Source organism: Amia ocellicauda, chromosome 23 (assembly GCF_036373705.1).
Source record: "Amia ocellicauda isolate fAmiCal2 chromosome 23, fAmiCal2.hap1, whole genome shotgun sequence".
Lineage (NCBI taxonomy): Eukaryota > Metazoa > Chordata > Actinopteri > Amiiformes > Amiidae > Amia > Amia ocellicauda.
In genome coordinates this window covers 5,665,390-5,689,014 of record NC_089872.1, presented here as the reverse complement: position 1 = coordinate 5,689,014, position 23,625 = coordinate 5,665,390, and the positions used below count along the sequence as shown (strand labels likewise).

Sequence of the window (23,625 nt, the reverse complement as noted above, 5' to 3'; positions counted from 1 at the left end):
CTTAGAAACCCTAAAATACATAGAGAGACCAAAGCTTATAAGGAATAAAATACAAAGAAATTCTGTTCCAATGCCTGTTTTTTCATCCAAGGTAGAATGAGGTCAGGACATTTTAGGCCATTTCTCTGTAAGATGTCATGAAACCAGTAATACCAGTAATTTTGTTTCAGCTGGACGTTTGAAATGTTTTTAATATGAGCTTGGGAAAAATCCCATATCAGTGTGTTCCCCGGTGGTGTGCTGTAATCTAACAGACAAACAAAAAGCATTGTTGTGCTGACAGTTCTGAAAAGCCAACGGCATTGTCTGAATCCCTCCACATCTATATTTATATAACAGTTGCAGTCAAAATAATCTGGAAAGCTCATTGACATCCAGCAAATAATTAAAAGCTTGAGCTACAGTTGAATGTATTGTAAACAGTGAAACACTGAATCTGAAACAATGTAAATTAGAGATTTATTTAGTTTAATTAAAATTGTTAATTAAACTTTACATATTTATAATTTTCTGAGGTGGTTTAAAACTGATCCAGCCTAGAAAGAACTATAAATTATAAATTGTAGCTGGTTAAACTTAGTTTAGCCAAGGGGGGTTTAAACTTTAGATATCAACAAAGGTTAGTCAGCATCCCAGATACACACAGTTCTAAAATGTTGTGCTAATGTAAATTACGTTTTTGCAACGTTGTGGCAACATTGTGTGTTAGCAGGGATTTAACTCGTTGAAGTACAGGCAATTGTTCACTTTCAAAGAAAGAAAATGGAGCAAATATTAAAGTGCAAGATGTGCCCACCACGTCCTCTAAAGGACTCAACTTAACATCAGGAGGTACAATTTTATGTGTGCAGCCTTAATAGAATTATGATTGAAATCAGAGTAGAAAATACACATTTTTATAAAAAATATAATAAATATGATTTAATAATTCAATATTTTGCATCATAGCTGGTTCTGTGACCTTAAGATTGAAAGACTTAATATAATACCAAAATAACAACATACAACATGTTAATAGTCTAAAAACAAACACATTACACAGACTGAATAAACTAGTCCTAACCAGTGGTTTCTATAAGAAAGACACAAAATAGTGGGATTCAGATAAATAAATATATATTTTATTGGACCAGTTTTCAGGAGAATTTTACAGGTAAGAATCAAAACCAAACAAATCACACAGACTGAATAAACTAGTCATAACCAGTGGTGTGCTCTTTAACAGAGTGTACGTTAAGGGGATCCTCATATGTCAAACCTTTAATCTTTTCAAACTGATACATATCATTTAAAAGAAGGTAAGACGTCAATAATGTGTTAATGGCTGAAACAAGATGCATAACATTCCTCATACGTTGATACTAAAAAGTGATGCGCTAATTGCATTGATTTCAATGTGTGTTTTCGATGCTGGGGATTTGAAACCAGTGACCAGTTTCTCGTCGATAGAACAATGCAATACATTTAAATCCCCTTTGTTATAGCAAGTTGCTTGATCCGTGTATCTTCACAGATAGAACACAATAAACTGTAGTCTTTGTAAGCATTTAACGAACTTACAGAGAAGATACCTGTTTAAGTTTTCAAGAAAAAGCGTTGCACACATCAATGATTAGCAAAAAACTGAAACCAACGCCTGCATTAAAATGACTGTGAATGTTTGACATTAACGCATTTTCTGATTTATGCAGTTTCACTTGTTTAAAAATGCATACACTACTACAAAATGTATAAATATGCAAGAAAATTCAACTGATGCAAATCTTAATTACCATTTAAATTGTTTGTATTGTGGATACAAATTAACAATTTCAATATGTCATCCATATTAGAATGTGTAGTCCATTTTGTTTCAATTCTTGAACTCAACTGCTTTTGTTTTTTAATAATGTGAAAAAAGTATTCCAAAAGTAATCTAAAAGTATTCTGATTACGTTACTGACTTGGAGTAATGTATTGGATTAGGTTACAGATTATTTTCAAAACAAGGTAATCAGTATTTTGTAACGGAATACTTTTTAAAAGTAACCCTCCCAACCCTGTTGATAAATATGTATAGTTTAATGGATCATATTTTTTAATATGAATTACTATACCTAGCTAAACCATTGCTGAAACTGCATAAAATGTGAGAGATAGTACTTTAAACCCTATGCTTAAACTCACATGAGAGTTAACATTATTACATATGTATTACATATTTTTACCACTATTATGACACTATTACATTAGTATTATATTATTATTAATATTATTAGCATTAGCTTTCACAATTAATTGAGACATAAAGAAAAGTGAGAGAAGAGCTGGAGAAGAAGCTCACTGATTTGTCATCAGATCCATTTGAGTAGTAGAAGTTTAATACGCTGTTGCCCCCAGATGTGAAAATACTCAAAAAAGCTGTCCGTGAAGTATGCATTTCTTGCCTCTCAGGACCACAGTGAAGACTATTCGTGCCTGCTTTTAACTAATAGGTCACTTAAGTGGATTGTTTGGTTTAAATTACCCTTCATGCCACAGTCAATCAACAGCTCCTCTCCCAGCTACAACTGCAATCAACATATTAGTACATTGTGACTCCATAAATGTCACCCCCTCATGGGACAACTGACATACACCCAACACTCTTCAAATGTCACAAAACATTTACAAAGTGTTCATATTCATTCCTTTCCCATTTCAGCAAAATGAAATTGGAAGGCTATGGAAAAGTACCAGTTCCAAGCAGATAACCTATGAGCACAAAAGTGAAAGCAAGGTGATGCACATTGTGTAACACGATGACACAGCCCTTCAGAAGGAATTCAAATTGGAAACCCAAATCCTAATATTTATTTTTCTAAAACAGATTGATTAAAATACTTTAATGAATACTGATTTATTTATTTATCATCTGTTGCCAAAAACTGCACCACAGAATTTGAAATTAAATCCTGACATATCTAAACATACCAATAGGCAAAAAATGCAACCATAGTACAGTATAAATTGTGTGCGCTTCTATAAGAAAGACCTAATGTCACAGTTCCCTAGCCCTGACCCTCTTCCTCCACTAGAGGCCGCCAATGTTCTCTTGCCTTTTCCAGCTCCCTTCACTGCTTTCCTTTATTAATTCTATCAATTAACATTCCTCCTCACCCTTGTGCACTTCTGCTTCTGTCCTTTGTTCTCATTGGTCCTGCTCTTGTCTTCTAAGTTTCTGCTCTCCTTTATAAACCCCTCACTGCCCTCACTCTGGGCAAAGTGTTGTCAGCTCTACCTGTTTCTCCTGGTTCCTTGTTCTCCTTAGCCCCTTGTCCTGTACCTGTTTCTATTGACCTCCTGGACTTCGACCTTTTGCCTGTGACCTCGACCTCGCTATTGGATTCTCCTTGGTTTCTGTCCGCTCAGTGTAGTAGCTCTGCACTTGGGTCCTTTCTCTATTAGCTTTATGGTCCTCTCACGAGGCAACCGTGACACCTAAAATAGTGGGGGTTATATATATAATATAATATATATATATATATATATATTTTTTTTTGCTGGACAGGTTTCAGGAGAATTTTACAGCAAATGCCATACTCACATTTTGAGAAGACCTTGTAAGTAAACTGTTATTGAACATGACTTGCCAAATAAATGTAATGCATACAAATGTGGGCACAAAGAAAGTGATTATGTCTGATGACTGTTATAGAGAAGATGTTTATAGTAAGACACAATTAGTGACTGCGTCAGCATAGTATGGCAAAATCTAAATTTATGCTGTATGATCACATTTGGAGTATATACCTATTCCCATTTAAAAAGCAGCATACAAACAAATACATTACAAAGTTGTTTTTCAAAATTCTTTTGATACTTATTTCATTTATGCAACACCCAATGTCCTTATGTGAATATATACACTCACCTAAAGGATTATTAGGAACACCATACTAATACTGTGTTTGACCCCCTTTCGCCTTCAGAACTGCCTTAATTCTACGTGGCATTGATTCAACAAGGTGCTGAAAGCATTCTTTAGAAATGTTGGCCCATATTGATAGGATAGCATCTTGCAGTTGATGGAGATTTGTGGGATGCACATCCAGGGCACGAAGCTCCCGTTCCACCACATCCCAAAGATGCTCTATTAGGTTGAGATCTGGTGACTGTGGGGGCCAGTTTAGTACAGTGAACTCACTGTCATGTTCAAGAAACCAATTGAAAATGATTCGACCTTTGTGACATGGTGCATTATCCTGCTGGAAGTAGCCATCAGAGGATGGGTACATGGTGGTCATAAAGGGATGGACATGGTCAGAAACAATGCTCAGGTAGGCCGTGGCATTTAAACGATGCCCAATTGGCACTAAGGGGCCTAAAGTGTGCCAAGAAAACATCCCCCACACCATTACACCACCACCACCAGCCTGCACAGTGGTAACAAGGCATGATGGATCCATGTTCTCATTCTGTTTACGCCAAATTCTGACTCTACCATCTGAATGTCTCAACAGAAATCGAGACTCATCAGACCAGGCAACATTTTTCCAGTCTTCAACTGTCCAATTTTGGTGAGCTTGTGCAAATTGAAGCCTCTTTTTCCTATTTGTAGTGGAGATGAGTGGTACCCGGTGGGGTCTTCTGCTGTTGTAGCCCATCCGCCTCAAGGTTGTACGTGTTATGGCTTCACAAATGCTTTGCTGCATACCTCGGTTGTAACGAGTGGTTATTTCAGTCAAAGTTGCTCTTCTATCAGCTTGAATCAGTCGGCCCATTCTCCTCTGACCTCTAGCATCAACAAGGCATTTTCGCCCACAGGACTGCCGCATACTGGATGTTTTTCCCTTTTCACACCATTCTTTGGAAACCCTAGAAATGGTTGTACGTAAAAATCCCAGTAACTGAGCAGATTGTGAAATACTCAGACCGGCCCGTCTGGCACCAACAACCATGCCACGCTCAAAATTGCTTAAATCACCTTTCTTTCCCATTCAGACATTCAGTTTGGAGTTCAGGAGATTGTCTTGACCAGGACCACACCCCTAAATGCATTGAAGCAACTGCCATGTGATTGGTTGGTTAGATAATTGCATTAATGAGAAATTGAACAGGTGTTCCTAATAATCCTTTAGGTGAGTGTATATATGTATGAATGTAAGTTGAAAGCATCCATGCACTACAGCGTCTTCATTCCCATGAGGTGCTGGCCAAAATAAGGCAAAAATATATAAAGAAAAATGTATTTTGTAGCCAGACTTTTGTATAATACAAAAAAAAATGTTTTATTGATTCAATAAAACATTTTTTTTTATTATACAAAAGTCTGGTCTAAAAATACGAATAAGTGAGAGTGCGGCTACAAAATTATTTTTTCTTATAAAAATATATCTCATACTGCTAAATTGTCCTCAGAAGTAAGTTTAACAGTTACTCAAGTTGCACATTACTTATTACACAGTTTAGGCATATACTTTTTGTATCTGAATGTCCACTTTACCCAGATTCTGTCTTAATCTGAATCCCATACAAATTCCCTGTGATTAATTAGAATGCTACTCAAGGGACTAATTGGACAAATCCAACTTCCATCGAAAGCATGAAGGAGGTCTGTCACAGGACCACAGCAGATGTCTCCCACTCAAACAAGGCACATCTCAGCAATGCAGATCAGCCACTTGGAACTAGAACTACCAAGAACGGATTCAAACATATGCGTCCATTAGGCTACACATTCGATAACTGGACAGAATGAAATCATATCCCCACTCTTTGTCAAAATTATTTGTGACTCTTGCCAAAAAAATGTTACACACTGACCAGTTAAAACAAACAAACAAAAAAAAATAATAATAACACTTTGTATTTGGTGTGTCCCCTTTCAGCCACACACAGTCACTTAACCTGAGTGGGCAGGGAAGTCGCTTGATTATAATGTTGGCCCCGACTAAGCCCAGCTGTGTAGGTCTTTGCTTGAGGATAATTCTTCTGTGGGGTGTAAAGCTATTACATGACTTGCAAAATGTTGATTGACATGCTCTAGCATGTGTTTGACGAGATTCATGCCCAGCCTATGAGAATCACAGTACATCCAGGCTGAAGGCATCTCTTAATTAATACTACATCTGTTGAGCCAGCTGAACCTCCCTCCCTCTCAGAGAAGCACATCAGAACTGCCTTTCAAACAAGTAGATGTAAAGAACAAATCCACACTTCAGCCAGGTAATACCATCCGTATTGTGAGGCATGGGTGGTGGTAACATCATGCTATGGGGATGTTTGCATCAGCATGGACCAGGAAGTTTGTGAGCTGAGGGCAAAATGGATGAAGATAAATACAGACAAATATTTGATGAAAATCTGATTCAGTCCTTCCTCCTCTCTAATTCACATAGAAATAACAGCTCATATCCATGGGAGAAGGTTGTGCAGGTATGACCTGTGACTCAGAGAGCAGTTTTCTGTGCACAAATAAAGAGATTGTACTGTGTGCTATCTCCTCTCTACAGCTGCGGTGGAAGCTGGCCGTTGCCCCTTCCTGAGGTGTCTAGAACTACTTTATATTACTGTATTATTGCTTGCAGATTTGAATTTGATCAGGTTGCAGTTTAGCCTACCAGCTCTACAACTCCCAGGTGAGCAGATTACTTGTTCTGACACGTTCGGCTGAACAGTTTTTACTCTGTTGTATACATTACTGTATACATTTCGGTCTGTATTTATTAATACTGTATTATTCTATGATTTTCACCACTCGAATATTTGTGCTCAGTTCCTCAGTTATCATTAAGGCGTTTCCCCATCACTGAGGTTCAGTTACTTGGTTATTATTACAGAAGTGAGCTAGCACTAAGGTTCATTTACTAAGTTATTACTACAGACATGAGCTGGCACTGATGGTTAGGTTCTCAGTTATTATTGGAAAACTAGGATTTCACTAACCTAACGTTGCTGACATTCACAGAAGCTCTTTGTTCATTAGGAGACTTGATTCCCACTCTCAGGAATCAGCATTCTAATCCATGTCAGTCAGAGACCCTAAAGAGTATTCCTTTGCTTTGAGGAAGTTATCTATCACTTAAATGAGGTGAGCCCAGAATTGTAGAGTGCACCAGCCACTGTGCTAGCAAGCCCAGTTCAAGAAGCTGAAAAATTGTTCCCCAAGGGCTAGCAATAGTTATTATCCACATGGTATAATGTGCGTGGACACACACAGTATAATGCACTCAAGTATAAACAGACAGTATGACATCATATAAACAAAGCAGACACTGCATAATGAGTTTTAGTAATTATACAACATAAAAAGTATTAAAAACTATAGAAACATGCTTTGAAGCCTTTCAAAAGATACAACATAAAAAGTATTAAAAACTATAGAAACATGCTTTGAAGCCTTTCAAAAGAGAATTTGTTTCCCCCCCCCCAAAAAAAAAGAGACTAGCAATGCACCAGTCATTCAAATGCAGGGCAACATAATGTATTTAACTCACTGGAAATAAGTTCAGTACTGTGGCTATCTGGAAGAGTAGAGAATAAGTTCTAAGCTTCCAGATTTGCAAACCTCCCAAATTATTACTGAGACGCGAAGTGTACCATGGCCCCATTGGCACCATCTCATTCTCCACATCATGGTGACATGTTCATCACTCAGTCATGTTTAAAGTGGTGAAAGCTCCTTTCCTGGGGTCTCCAATGAAGCTATATCCACTGTTATATAATCCAAAATCTGGCACACAGATCCCTTTAAAGCAAGTTCCTTGCGTTTGGTCCTTTACAGAATTCTTCATCTTTCTACCTTGAAAGGTGTCATTTTCCAGGCTGAGGACTTTGGAAGAAAGATTATGGTTTGCTCATAGTCAACCAATAATGACCATTATGACCACAGAGCTTGGTGATCTGTGATTATTAAAAACTAATGAGCACAAAGTTAAGACAATAAAGCTTAACTTAAATGATAACTTCTCAACTTCTTGCTGTGTATGATTTCTCCCTCCAAGTGTGAGATTTGTGCCTTTCCCTGCAGACTAACTGCTGTTGAACTTCTAACAGAGACTTAGAAGTTACATTTGATTGCAATCACACACCTCCAGGAATTATTCATACAAAATCCCTGTGTTAAACACATACTCGGTGCATGCATCGTTTTACAGCAGTAGTTTGCTTTTCAAAAACTAACGCTAATCATGTTTCCAGTAAACACAGTAACGGAACAAAGCAGGTGCAGCACCCAGCAATTTAAAGTCATCAGGGGGCTTGTGCATAATAATCATACCACAAATTAAAACCTCAGAATGATGTTAATTACACGATCTTCGCCATTATTAACAGATGTGAAACGACAATAGGAAAGGGAAAAGGAATGGGAAGGAAACATTCAAACAAAGGCAAAAAAAGGAACAGACACTGCTAAAACCTTGTTGAAAGTGATGTCAGTGACAGGTTTGGATTTCACAGGCAGGGATAATTAAGTGAAGCACATCAAGCAGCAACACTTCAATAAAACCAGCAAATGCATTAAAGAACCTTAATATTGCCACTAAAGCAAAGCCACAATGCAGAATACTTTGCACATCTATGCAAAGAAACACCACTTCACCCCACTGTAGTGTCCACATATCTGACAGGACGTCTAATTGTTTCAAAAACAGCCCTACTTTCTTGCATTAGTCATCCTTCATCATTGCTTTGCTTCTTAGTCAGCAGGACTGTAGAGACACGTCACAGCATCTCAGCATAAAAATACAGGACTTACGGCATTATAAAACACAATTACAAATCATAATTATGCCTCTTCACCTAGGAAAGCACCAGATACCTGCAATACATTGCTATCCTCTGCCAGCTTCCTCTTTGTGATCTACGGAGATCTACGGAGCATTATTTAATTAACAACAACAATGCGGAGACTCACAACACTGTTTCCGTTTTATTTTTAGGATCATGTGTGCTTGGATTTCTTCAAATTTAGCTTTCTTACAATATTAGGAGTTTCTTAAAAGTTGAGCTCCCGACCAAGATAAAGCAAACCGATGGTAACTAATCCTTGTGTTATGGAAATAAAGTGGTACTGTTACTATATTAAGATTGTTTAAGAAATACCGGCCAGTAGATCTTTAATTATTGACACACTTAGGTAGTTACCATTGCACAGTGTGAAACCCCTTGACATTCAGTAAAGGAAAGAAATGTAATGTTTGCCTTTCTAAAAAGCTTTCAGAGACATGGTGGAACACAGTGAAAACAAAGGGGAGAGTTTGGGCCCCCTTGATAAAACACTATATCAGTTCTTGACAATGTATTTTGTGTCCTATAATCCAGCCTATACATTAACAGGATTTTAGCCTGCCAAGGCCAATGGAAACAACGAAAATTTAAAAATCACAGAGCATCATTTTAAAGGTAATGCCAGTGACCTTGCCATTACTTTTTGACAGCACAGAAAGCCTCTGTATACTGAACCCAAAGAAACAGAGAAATTACAAGTTATTTGTAGCAGCTGGCTGAAAAATAAAGGATCCATTCCCAATTTAGGGAAGCTTAGAGAAGATGATTATATGTTCTTTTTTAATTTTATAATTTAAGTTTTTAGTTCAAATTAGTCATATGTTCATTTGAACTAATTCTTCCATCCAAAGAAGACCTGAAAGAGCTGACTATATAGAGAGAGGGAAGCAAAACAGTGTTGCACAGGCTTCACAACTTCAGCAATGGTCTTTGGAGTACTGCGCAATGTGATTTAGTGTCCTCATATATACTTCAGGAATCAAGATTACCAGTTTATTAGTTAGTATAGTAAATTCATCTTTGCAGAAATAATATAACAGAATCAAACAAAGAGTATGCATTATAGTGTATAATAGCACTGTGACCTTGGCATTACAAAAAAGAAAAAAAAAAAATTGGTTGTAAAGATTTAAATAATCAATGTCTGCTATTCTTTTCTCAAGCGGGAAAAAAATCCACATGCAGTTTGCTCTCACACCCAAGGGGTTTGCCTATTCTGTTCTCCAACCAAGACGGATTAACCCACAATTCTGGGAAAGTAGGGTAAGCAAGTCCAGACCGCGTGCTCATGATATATGGAACTGTTGCAGGGCTGTGTAACCCCAACCTGAAATGAAGGCACTCGGAGCCCACTGCATTCAGACATATCTGCAGAACCCAACGAGGAGCTTAAGAAGAGGTTATTTTCAATCCGTCTGGAGCACACAGAGCTGCCAAGAACAAAGGCTGATTGAACTGGTGCCGCTGTGCCTTGCTTGATGTCCGAAGAGAGTGAGGGAGGAGGTTGAGGGAGCAGGGAGGGAACAAGACGTGGAGGGGGTGTGGGGCACTTTAATTGATTCACACAATGCTTCCCACATCATCCTCATCTCTGTCTGCTTCTACGTGATAAAATATTAAATCCATGCTTGTCATAAAGATATAAGCATGCTGAACAGGATTACAACTGCAGGCAGTAAAGCTGCGGCTGGGAGGCCTGGTAGAGGCAAAAAATAAAAAGGCTGCAGAAAACAGGCAAAGCCCATACACAGTGCTCACCCAATTATTTAATGTTTACTTGATCTACAGCTGAACAGTGGCAGCAGGAAGACAAAGGCAATGGCAAATGCATGATACCATGCAGCTGTTTATTTTATTTTATTTAGCAAATTATTTTAAGCCTGCTTAAGAAATGCTTAATTGCAACGATACTTAAGGTGACTAAACATAAGCGATTTAAGCATAAATATACTGTCAGCGAACTGTTACTACATTTCTAAGGAGTGGACTCGTGTGGCAATAACTGAAAATAAATCCACATTAAATGGAAAGTCCTTGTGCAAGGTAGCAGCACCAAATATCAGGACATTATGAATTTGTACATCACAATCTGTGACACTCAGCATTACAATGTACACTCACCTAAAGGATTATTAGGAACACCATACTAATACTGTGTTTGACCCCCTTTCGCCTTCAGAACTGCCTTAATTCTACGTGGCATTGATTCAACAAGGTGCTAAAAGCATTCTTTAGAAATGTTGGCCCATATTGATAGGATAGCATCTTGCAGTTGATGGAGATTTGTGGGATGCACATCCAGGGCACGAAGCTCCCGTTCCACCACATCCCAAAGATGCTCTATTGGGTTGAGATCTGGTGACTGTGGGGGCCAGTTTAGTACAGTGAACTCATTGTCATGTTCAAGAAACCAATTTGAAATGATTCGACCTTTGTGACATGGTGCATTATCCTGCTGGAAGTAGCCATCAGAGGATGGGTACATGGTGGTCATAAAGGGATGGACATGGTCAGAAACAATGCTCAGGTAGGCCGTGGCATTTAAACGATGCCCAAAACATCCCCCACACCATTACACCACCACCACCAGCCTGCACAGTGGTAACAAGGCATGATGGATCCATGTTCTCATTCTGTTTACGCCAAATTCTGACTCTACCATCTGAATGTCTCAACAGAAATCGAGACTCATCAGACCAGGCAACATTTTTCCAGTCTTCAACTGTCCAATTTTGGTGAGCTTGTGCAAATTGTAGCCTCTTTTTCCTATTTGTAGTGGAGATGAGTGGTACCCGGTGGGGTCTTCTGCTGTTGTAGCCCATCCGCCTCAAGGTTGTACGTGTTGTGGCTTCACAAATGCTTTGCTGCATACCTCGGTTGTAACGAGTGGTTATTTCAGTCAAAGTTGCTCTTCTATCAGCTTGAATCAGTCGGCCCATTCTCCTCTGACCACTAGCATCAACAAGGCATTTTCGCCCACAGGACTGCTGCATACTGGATGTTTTTCCCTTTTCACACCATTCTTTGTAAACCCTAGAAATGGTTGTGCGTGAAAATCCCAGTAACTGAGCAGATTGTGAAATACTCAGACAGGCCCGTCTGGCACCAACAACCATGCCACGCTCAAAATTGCTTAAATCACCTTTCTTTCCCATTCAGACATTCAGTTTGGAGTTCAGGAGATTGTCTTGACCAGGACCACACCCCTAAATGCATTGAAGCAACTGCCATGTGATTGGTTGGTTAGATAATTGCATTAATGAGAAATTGAACAGGTGTTCCTAATAATCCTTTAGGTGAGTGTAGAAACAAAGAAAAAGAAAAATACCTAAATTGCACTGTACAACACAACATGTTTGGACATATGAGTAATGATAAATACACAATATGAACAGACTGAAAGTAATACAATATGACCGGTGATTTCCAAATCAATTATGTAACCCAGAAGCTTAACACATTACAAGAAGGAGAAGGAAAAAAAAAACAATTATGGTCATTTAGAGAACGACTGAGAATTACGCTGGTTCTCTCCTTCTTAAAGAAAGGAACAGATAAGATGCAGAGAAATGCAAATTTCAGTGAAATGGGAGATAAGAGCTGGAGAACCCCTAGAACACAATTATGAATGTCCAATGAATGTCAGCTAAGAATTCAGTATTTAATTTAAAACCTTATAGTACAGAACAGAGACGACTGAATTTTAGATTTTTTAAGAGAACTGTATTGGAGTTGTGCACTGTAATGGAGGGCTCAGGTGAGATAGGAAACGGATGCCCATTTTGAAGGATATATACGTCTATGCATCTCTACTGGTACCACAGACTGCTCTGTTATCTAACGTAGCTGGTAGTACAGAGGTTAAAAAGAGGATTCAACAAGTTAACCTGAACCAATGCTTTTCATTGGCAATTTTCAGGGCTTTATCTTTGCACAAGATGGGCACTTTTTTCCGAGGGGACCTTTATCACGTGCATTGGGTTAAAAAGTCAGAGAGACGATCATGATTAAGCCAGTGTCCTGATACATGAGCTTCTCCCGGTGCTCATGTTATCAAGGGAGGCCAGCTGGTGTATGTGAGCTGTCAATCAAAGCACATACCTTGAACAAAAATCCGCGTCCAGAATATGCGGGCCACATGATTCCCACCGAGAAACACAAGGTTGGACAGTATGAGTGAAGCCGTGCAGAAGGCAGACAGGAAGGCCTGACCTCTTCGCCTCATTGGTGCAGAGAAGCAGCGCTCCTACAGTGGAAGGAGAGGAAGAGTCAGATTTTATGCACAAATAGGACAAAAAAGCAGGAGACAACCTCAACTTGTTAACTGTAACTCAGTACAGAGGATAGGAGGCAAATTAATACAGGGTTGTTATATATTGTAGTTTGGTTTCCTTATTAAATCCTAACAGGCTTAGGCCTCTCGGCAAGCTTCCACACCAGTCCGCTGTTGGCCTCTCTTGCAACAGCTTGGTTATATGGCCACCTCTCCCACTTTGGTAGTATTCTTGACTCAAAAGTCAACGTTAGGTTGGTAATGTAACCCCAGTTATCCGAGAAAAAGGATTCTAGCCAAAGGCTTCAAGGTTTGCAATGGGCACTTCTCGGCTTCGAGCAAAATGAGGCTGGGTCACTATGTGCCAATCTTTATACCAGGAGGGGAAAACTGCTTGAGTGACAGCACACAGTGGCCAAAAGGCAGCTTTGTTATACAAAGATACGTTACACCGAGGTCTCATGTAACAAAATAAGACCCTGTCCCTTTGGGTAGTATCCAGGACTGAATCGCAACCTAACATCTAGTTCTTTATAACCATAACCATAAACACCCTACCAGTAAATACAAGTGCATGTATACATATTTATACACCAAATATAAGTTTATATAAGTTATAAGCAACTATACACCTTTTTTTTCTTTTCATTCATGTTTACAAGCACTAAAAGACAGTTTATTTATATATACAAACAGTGGCGCTGCAGTGGGGGAGCCACAATTTATTAATCTTTACTACTTTAAAGGAGGGGAATGGACCGATTCTTCTGCATCAAAATAACACGCTCTTCTACAGAGAACTTGTTCCCTACACATGTCAAATTTCCTCTATCCATTTGAATTTAATATGAAACGTTGGAGTTGGTGGCTCCAGAGAGTCCTTTGGTCACTCAATCTCAGCAAGTTCTTGGTGAGCAGCCTGCAGTGAAAGGAGGTGTAGACCCATGAAAGCCTCTACAACACACCATTAATCACTCTGGCTGCGGCACACACACGCACACACATATACAGGCCAGCTTTCCCAACTGCCAGGGATCCACACTTGTAAGTGGACAAATTATTCATTGGAAATCAAATGAACTTTTGGTGGCATCGAATACGAGGAGAGAAAACTAGAGACAAGGCATGCATGACCAGGTAGACTGTTGCAACGCTCTCTACATGATTTCTAAAACTGGCTTAATTTTAAAATGCATCCGAGAACTTTCCCTTTATTTCCCCCTCGAGTATGAAACTCTGCAACATAGTAGCTCTTAGAAATTTAGTGGAGATTACATTTTCAAATTGCACAGTCACACTGCCATAGCATAGCATACTGTAAATACCTACACATATCATAAAGCTTGAACTTATAAAGCCTGATAAAGCTTAAGATGAGCATTAGGCCTAGACTGAGGGACAGTCTCTATATATTTCTGTGAACTGTGAGTTTGTTTCAGGAATATTAGGCCTCATGTGAAAATCTGTCCATATGTTTTTCATGTAATACACAACATTATTAAATATATTTTTCTCTCTCTCTTTCTCTCTCTCAAATAATGTTTCATATGTTGGGTGTGAAAACATTGGACTACAACTGGACTTTATCTCCTACTTTGTTTCAGACAGGAAGCAGAGGTGGTGAGAAATCAAATCAAACTTACAGTGAAGTTGAAAACAAGGGGGATGGACAGGATTGTCTTAACTCCATTTTCTGCCATGATCCCCATCCAGTTTAAAACGGCCCAGCCCATTAAGTAGTCATGGCCTCCGTGCCAGAAGGAGACAAACCCAAAGGCCAGTGCGGTGGACACTACCTTACGCAGTAAGCCATGGTGAGAACCTCCAAGGGGTAGGTAGATATACCTGCAACAACAGACACAAGACGTAAGGGAGAAGAAGTCACCACTGTTAAGCTTGGTTCAGTCAATTTCTGTCAATATGAGAAGATACAGACAGTTACCATGCTAAACTGCTTACAAGCTGAATGAAACCAGACAGCGCTGATCTGACTGATTTAAACACATAATAATTCCAGACTAAAGATATTGCATTGTAGTACAGATCTGGATTCCATTTAAAACCATGCAGCTTTTATTGCCGTTAAAGCCCAGAAGACCCAGCCAACCATCACCATCTCTCCTGCAGCACCACAGCAGCAGACAAAAACAACACAGCAGTTTGTGTGTGAAAAGTGAGCCATTGCCACACGGTTTTCATTACCGCTCTTATCTTCAGCATCCATAACACTGATGGCCAATAAATGTCTGTGGAGCCCAAGTTTAAAGATTGCATAATGACTTCAGGAACATGAGAATGACAACCTTGTCAATAATACACAGTGTGATACATTTCGAGGGATGGACTCTTAAAGCCGGTTATTTTTATAATTACGTTTTTAGAGTTCCTTAAATACAGTAAGAAGCAATTGAAATACTGTAGCTCACAAATACGGTTCCCAATTTCTCCTAAGATGTGCAGTTGAAGAGCACTGGCCAAACAGACTGGTTTATAAGCTTGCAGTCTGAGATTTTATACAGTACAATGTTTAGAAGTAGAACACTGGTCTGCAGACTTCCACCAAAAATAATCCCCTGCGTCTTATTTATGTATTTTCAATTCACAGTTATTTGTTTCAGTAACTTATCTTTTGCATCCACTTAACAAAATACTGAAGTCTTCTTCCAGTCAGTTTCATAGCAGCATTGACCTTAGTTTAGTACATCATAGATTGCAAGCCCCTGAAAACCAACTAGCCTGGCTGGATTGGGGGGGTGTAATAATGAAGCACAATTGCCTTTCATCTGGTCAGACCAAAGTTTCTCCACACATCAAACATTTTCAAGTCATGCTTAAGAATGTTTGCCGGCTTAAAAAGAAATACATTAAAAGTAATCTGTTGCTGTAGACTCTGCAAAACAAGGGCACTACAGATGCCTTTACATTCTCAAACACTTGAGGAAACTCTAGATTGCCATTTACTGGTGTGTCTTTTCTGTTCGACACATCTGCAGTTTTAAAATATGTCTGCAACATGTAATTGGTTGTATGCTACAATAATACCATATACAATTTGATTCAAAGTCGAAGGATAAATAAATATGTATTTGAAAGAAAATCAAATAAATCTCCAATTTATTTCCCCGCCCAATTAATTTCATTTTCATTGTGTTTATTTCTAAAACCCTCATACCCTCATGAGAATGATGAAGCTAACATATACACATTCACTGTCAGGTCATCAGTTAATTGTACACTACAAATGCTCAGTGCTAACAGCTGAGCGAAATGCTTGGATGGAGGACAAATGTAGCTCCTTTTGGAAATGCTGCAGAGCTCACACAGACGCAAAACAAGAACCAGGGGTTGCTGTTGCACAACAAATTGAGGAAACCCTGGATGCTTGGTCCTACAAATTGCCACGCCAATATTTATAAACATTTGCAAACAAATAATTACATTTGTTTGGAATTAATCACATTGTACAATAAAGGAAGGGGAAAAAACAAGAATAAAAAAAATATATATATATATAAAAATAATGTATATGTATTTTTAAGAATCTGGGCTGTCTAAGCAATTTTCTCAAGGTCTCCAAAGGATTGTCAAAATCTTTCATTCACAACCCCCGGCGGCACTGGTACAGACTGACTTGCTGCAGTGATTAACTTCGAAAGCTGAAAAAAAAGACCAAATGTACCTCTAGCTTTCCTCTAAATCATATGCTTTGGGACATGAGATATTCAGGCACTGTTGCCTCTTTTGGTTTCTTTCCCATTTTACTTTTATTATTCTGTCATTCACTTCTTCTCCTGTCTTTTGGGGTTGTTTATCAGAAGTCTAGCTTTCTTATTCCAAGGGAAATCAACCATGCTAGCTATTTCAAGAAAAGACAATAAACAACAAAACAATCATTGTTTAATGAAGAAAACCATTTCCGAGCGCTCTTTCCAATTCATCTTTCATAGAACAAAGAATAACTTTTCATAGAGAGGTAATGTTCTTCTCTTTAGGGTGCCATGGTTACACAACGGGCTGTCAGATGTCATTATCTGCCACAACGTGCAAGTCGCTACTGAAGCGCACAGCATGCAAAATACGAACCAAGGACAGTGATATCAGTTTGGGAGGCTCTCACGCAATCCTTGTAAAGCTTTTTTTATAGTTTTAACTGGGTTTAAATAAATTAAGACCCCCATGCAGGAAACAGGAAAAAACACTTTCACATCTTTGTTCTCAAAATGACATACAGAAAACTTGCTGAAATTAATGTCTCCCTCTTTCTATATACACTCACCTAAAGGATTATTAGGAACACCATAATAATACTGTGTTTGACCCCCTTTCGCCTTCAGAACTGCCTTAATTCTACGTGGCATTGATTCAACAAGGGGCTGAAAGCATTCTTTAGAAATGTTGGCCCATATTGATAGGATAGCATCTTGCAGTTGATGGAGATTTGTGGGATGCACATCCAGGGCACGAAGCTCCCGTTCCACCACATCCCAAAGATGCTCTATTGGGTTGAGATCTGGTGACTGTGGGGGCCAGTTTAGTACAGTGAACTCATTGTCATGTTCAAGAAACCAATTTGAAATGATTCGACCTTTGTGACATGGTTCATTATCCTGCTGGAAGTAGCCATCAGAGGATGGGTACATGGTGGTCATAAAGGGATGGACATTGTCAGAAACAATGCTCAGGTAGGCCGTGGCATTTAAACGATGCCCAATTGGCACTAAGGGGCCTAAAGTGTGCCAAGAAAACATCCCCCACACCATTACACCACCACCACCAGCCTGCACAGTGGTAACAAGGCATGATGGATCCATGTTCTCATTCTGTTTACGCCAAATGCTGACTCTACCATCTGAATGTCTCAACAGAAATCGAGACTCATCAGACCAGGCAACATTTTTCCAGTCTTCAACTGTCCAATTTTGGTGAGCTTGTGCAAATTGTAGCCTCTTTTTCCTATTTGTAGTGGAGATGAGTGGTAACCGGTGGGGTCTTCTGCTGTTGTAGCCCATCCGCCTCAAGGTTGTACGTGTTGTGGCTTCACAAATGCTTTGCTGCATACCTCGGTTGTAACGAGTGGTTATTTCAGTCAAAGTTGCTCTTCTATCAGCTTGAATCAGTCGGCCCATTCTCCTCTGACCTCTAGCATCAACAAGGCATTTTCGCCCACAGGACTGCCGCATACTGGATGTTATTCCCTTTTCACACCATTCTTTGTAAACCCTAAAAATGGTTGTGCGTGAAAATCCCAGTAACTGAGCAGATTGTGAAATACTCAGACCGGCCCGTCTGGAACCAACAACCATGCCACGCTCAAAATTGCTTAAATCACCTTTCTTTCCCATTCAGACATTCAGTTTGGAGTTCAGGAGATTGTCTTGACCAGGACCACACCCCTAAATGCATTGAAGCAACTGCCATGTGATTGGTTGGTTAGATAATTGCATTAATGAGAAATTGAACAGGTGTTCCTAATAATCCTTTAGGTGAGTGTATATACATATATATATATACAGTGAGGGGAAAAAAGTATTTGATCCCCTGCTGATTTTGTATGTTTGCCCACTGACAAAGAAATGATCAGTCTATAATTTTAATGGTAGGTGTATTTTAACAGTGAGAGACAACAACAAAAAAATCCAGAAAAACGCATTTCAAAAAAGTTATACATTGATTTGCATGTTAATGAGGGAAATAAGTATTTGATCCCCTATCAATCAGCAAGATTTCTGGCTCCCATGTGTCTTTTATACAGGTAACGAGCTGAGATTAGGAGCAGTCTCTTAAAGGGAGTGCTCCTAATCTCAGCTCGTTACCTGTATAAAAGACACCTGTCCACAGAAGCAATCAATCAATCAGATTCCAAACTCTCCACCATGGCCAAGACCAAAGAGCTGTCCAAGGATGTCAGGGACAAGATTGTAGACCTACACAAGGCTGGAATGGGCTACAAGACCATCGCCAAGCAGCTTGGTGAGAAGGTGACAACAGTTGGTGCGATTAGTCGCAAATGGAAGAAACACAAAATAACTGTCAGTCTCCCTCTCTTTGGGGCTCCATGCAAAATCTTACCTCATGGAGTTTCAATGATCATGAGAAAGGTGAGGAATCAGCCCAGAACTACACGGGAGGATCTTGTTAATGATCTCAAGGCAGCTGGGACCATAGTCACAATGAAAACAATTGGTAACACATTACACCGTGAAGGACTGAAATCCTGCAGCGCCCGCAAGGTCCCCCTGCTCAAGAAAGCACATGTACAGGCCCGTCTGAAGTTTGCCAATGAACATCTGAATGATTCAGAGGAGAACTGGGTGAAAGTGTGGTGGTCAGATGAGACCAAAATCGAGCTCTTTGGCATCAACTCAGCTCGCCGTGTTTGGAGGAGGAGGAATGCTGCCTATAACCCCAAGAACACCATCCCCACTGTCAAACATGGGGGTGTATTTCTGCTAAGGGGACAGGACAACTGCACCGCATCAAAGGGACGATAGACAGGGTCATGTTTCGTCAAATCTTGGGTGAGAACCTCCTTCCCTCAGCCAGGGCATTGAAAATGGGTCGTGGATGGGTAATCCAGCATGACAATGACCTGAAACACACAGCCAAGGCAACAAAGGAGTGACTCAAGAAGAAGCACATTAAGGTCCTGGAGTGGCCTAGCCAGTCTCTAGACCTTAATCCCATAGAAAATCTGTGGAGGGAGCTGAAGGTTCGAGTTGACAAACGTCAGCCTCGAAACCTTCATGACTTGGAGAGGATCTGCAAAGAGGAGTGGGACAAAATCCCTCCTGAGATGTGTGCAAACCTGGTGGCCAACTACAAGAAACGTCTGACCTCTGTGATTGCCAACAAGGGTTTTGCCACCAAGTACTAAGTCGAAGGGGTCAAATACTTATTTCCCTCATTAACATGCAAATCAATGTATAACTTTTTTGAAATGCGTTTTTCTGGATTTTTTTGTTATTCTGTCTCTCACTGTTAAAATACACCTACCATTAAAATTATAGACTGATCATTTCTTTGTCAGTGGGCAAATGTACAAAATCAGCAGGGGATCAAATACTTTTTTCCCTCACTGTATATATATATATGCGTGTTCAAATTCAGTCCATGTCTTTGCAACAAAACAGATCTGTAGAATCTCTTTTTGGCCTTCAAAACTTTAATTACATATAACATATTAAAGACATTTCTGTATAGATTCTTGTTTGTCAAGCATCATTTCTTAAACTATATCTCCTGTCAAAAAAAAAGTAGCAGGGCTCATCACATCAATTCTCACAAATCTATGATCTCTTGAAGGCTGACCATAACGGATGCTGAAAAAATATTAAACAATCAAGCATTGCATCATGATTTTACAGAACACATTCACTGCCTTTTCCATGTGGAATGCATTCGTTATTGCTCACAACATTTGGGAGCACATGCAGAGTTCCTCACCTTATTTCACCCCAGTCTAACTTTAAAATGTTTGTAATAACACAGTAATAACACTAAATAACCACTACCAATAAGGAAGACAAAATTAGATGGGAAAGACAGGTTATAAAAATTCCTTCATATTCATATCCTTCATATATTCCTTCATCCTAAAGCCAGGAAAGCACTATTGGCTGGGTCATGGGCTGTGCAAAGAATACTAAACACAATATTTATTAGTAGATTAAAATATTTTTTTTTTCCAAAAGGTTTGCAAATATTGTAAAATCCCTGACAGAAAGTGAAAGGCATCTTATTTCTTGTCAGGTTTAGAATATGTATAAGAGCTGAGACATCTACAAGGTTTAGTCATTCTGCAGTGAGTTACTGACACTGAATTCAAATGAGAAGCTACCACTTATTATAATTTTTTTGGAAACTTACTCATTGTTTAAATGGATTTCATAATCGTATGCACAGGCTCACAAGTTCATGAAGGGCCCAGTCATATTAAAATAAACAGGCGAGATACAAGTAAAGTGTCTGAGAAATAGCACCAAGTGAACAACACGGCAAGAATCTTGAGTGGGTGAAAAAAGCCAAACAAATTTAAAATTGCAATCAGAAAACTGACTGTGATTATTTGACTGCCTTAAGTATGGATAATAAAACACTTGAGAAATACATATAAACTATTCAGAGAAATCAGGCAAACACAAAATGTGTGGTGAAAAAAACAGAAAATGGCTGAATTTGTACGTGATGTGCTATGTTTTTCGGTCAGTGGAGTTCAATGCGTGAGACCCCTGAATTTGAATACACTAATATGTGTCATAATTTATGGATGAGCTTTGTGGAGTGAATGCCATCTAACATGTAAAGTGGAGCCTTTTGATCACTAGCACAAAGAGATGATTACAAACTAATGAACAGTGTCAAAGCGTTCGAAACAAATCCCTTTCATAACCCTGATCTGTGACTCTGAAGAAGACATCCTCGAGCAGGTAATTAGGTTATATTGAGAGACCCGTCTTTGTTTGAGTTACATACATGCGACTTCTACAGCGCCTTTGAATTCGAAAAGGCGCTGCTTTCCAGCCGAGGAATGTTTAAATGATTGAAACTTATCAGTTAAACCTTAGCTTGGCCTAGAAAGACAATACAATGTTTCTCACCAAATAAACCTCTGTGGCGCAAACAGCAGGGAATCATTTTAGTGCCACATTTATCAAGATAATCCTTTCAACTATTATGTTAGTACTTCACTTTTTAATCATTGGAAGATGTGAATATTTCATGCCCTTACAGTGTGCTTATTTCAAAGCCCAGTCCCTTCTGGTTGCATACATTCTGTAGATTTGAGGGAAATGTCATTAAATGGGCACAGGTTGGCGCGAGATCCGATTTTATTGTGTTTTGGCATCTTTACTCATTCTGCCAAGTAGATACAGACAGACATCTTGAAAAAAAAAATCATTACAAATCATATTAATGTCATATGAGAAATAGGTACTACAATATCTATATATCATCACCATGACTTTTATCTTTATCTCTTTTATCTCTTCCTGTTTGTCTGCTATCTCCAGCTGGATGTACTTGCACCACCTCAAGCTCAACCTCTCCAAATCGGATCTCCTGTTTTTCCCTCCATCTTCCTCACCTTCTACTGATCTCTCCATCTCGATCCCCTTGGAATCCACCACACTCTCTCCTTCTTCTTCTGCTAAAAACTTAGGAGTCACCCTCGATCCTGCGCTCTCCTATACCCAGCACATCACCACGCATACACGTACCTGCAGATTCTTCCTGAGCAACATAAGCCGAATCCGACCCTTCCTCACCAACTACTCGACTGCTCATCCAGACATTGGTCCTCTCCCGCCTGGACTACTGCAACTCCCTCCTAGCCAGCCTGCCTGCAACTACTACCCGCCCGCTCCAGCTCATCCAGAACTCATCTGGTAATCTCTCTGCCCCGATTTGCACACCCTGCTCCACTGCTCCGCTCCCTCCACTGGCTCTCGATACCGGCACGCATTCAGTTCAAAACATTGACCCTCACCTACCGCTGTCTCGACCACACTGCACCAAGCTACCTTCAGTGCCTAGTCTCCCCATACATCCCCTCCAGACCACTGTGGTCTTCTGGTGCCAGAACTCGCCACTCTCCTCTCCACTCTCCTTCCTCCAGAGGCGCTCCTTCTCATCCCTGGCCCCTAAGTGGTGGAATGACCTTCCCACTGTCAAAACAGCAGAATCTCTGACTTCCTTCCGGCGCTTACTCAAGACACATCTTTTCAGACTCTACTTGTAATTTAGTCATTTACTCTCCTGTAAGATTGCACTTTTTGTCATACTCTTGCATTGCTTTACTAGTACTCGTATTGTTTATTTTGATTTCCCCTATGCTCCCTTTCCCCTGGCCCTTGACTGTGACCTAACATCTGGTCAGCTTTTACAATCCAGGATGTAAGACATCATATATGGTTTACTGTATATCTCATATACACTTGTGTAAATTGGAATTTGTAAAATGTATTATGCACTGTATTATTGCACTTTGTATTGCTCTTATATTTTGTAAGTCACCCTGGACAAGGGTGTCTGCTAAGAAATTAATAATAATAATATCTATGAGACTACAGGTTAAACTATTAAAACCATGGAGTGCAACAGAGAGATTAAGATGTTTAATACTTTTGCATGGCCTACATATGTTCTCACTCAGTTAAGACACTCGGGGAATCTTTAGTAGCCTAGGCTGTAATAAAATGCATTCTGCTTGAGCTTTCTATCATAGGGATTTCATCTTATTGTCAAACCACGCAAACCTGGAAACACTTTGGATCACCAGCTATTTTATAAAAGGCCCTGGGTTTACCTTTAATGAAACACATGAAAGGACTCATTCTCCACAGCAGCTGTGTACATATTGTATGTAACACAGCATAAATAAAATACTACATCTGAGTGAAGAGGGATTATTTTTTGATATCCGCAACGCGACAACACAGAATTAAAGCAGATTGACTCCAATAGCGTCATCTACAGAGGTAACCACAATGCAAGAGTCCTCTCCTGTCAACTTCCATTATTTTAAATGTTCAAATAAAAAGGAGCTTAGACCAGAGGTGTAGATTTGTGTTTTTAAAGATATACATATAATGCCTTTATTC

At 39.4% G+C, this 23,625-nt stretch overlaps 1 protein-coding gene across 4 annotated transcripts in view; it reads right to left on the bottom strand.

Moving 5' to 3' along the window:
- Positions 1 to 23,625, bottom strand: part of hhat (hedgehog acyltransferase) — a 129,491-nt gene that overhangs the window by 53,077 nt on the left and 52,789 nt on the right. For all 4 annotated transcript variants that reach the window (XR_010805312.1, XM_066696454.1, XM_066696456.1 and 1 more), the window contains exons 10-11: positions 14,668 to 14,869; positions 12,853 to 12,997 (exon numbers count right to left, since the gene is read on the bottom strand). Coding sequence is in view for 3 of the 4 variants with exons in the window: in XM_066696454.1 (XP_066552551.1) it covers positions 12,853 to 12,997; positions 14,668 to 14,869 (347 nt within the window). In the remaining variant the exon portion in view is untranslated. The remainder of the gene's footprint in view (positions 1 to 12,852; positions 12,998 to 14,667; positions 14,870 to 23,625) is intronic.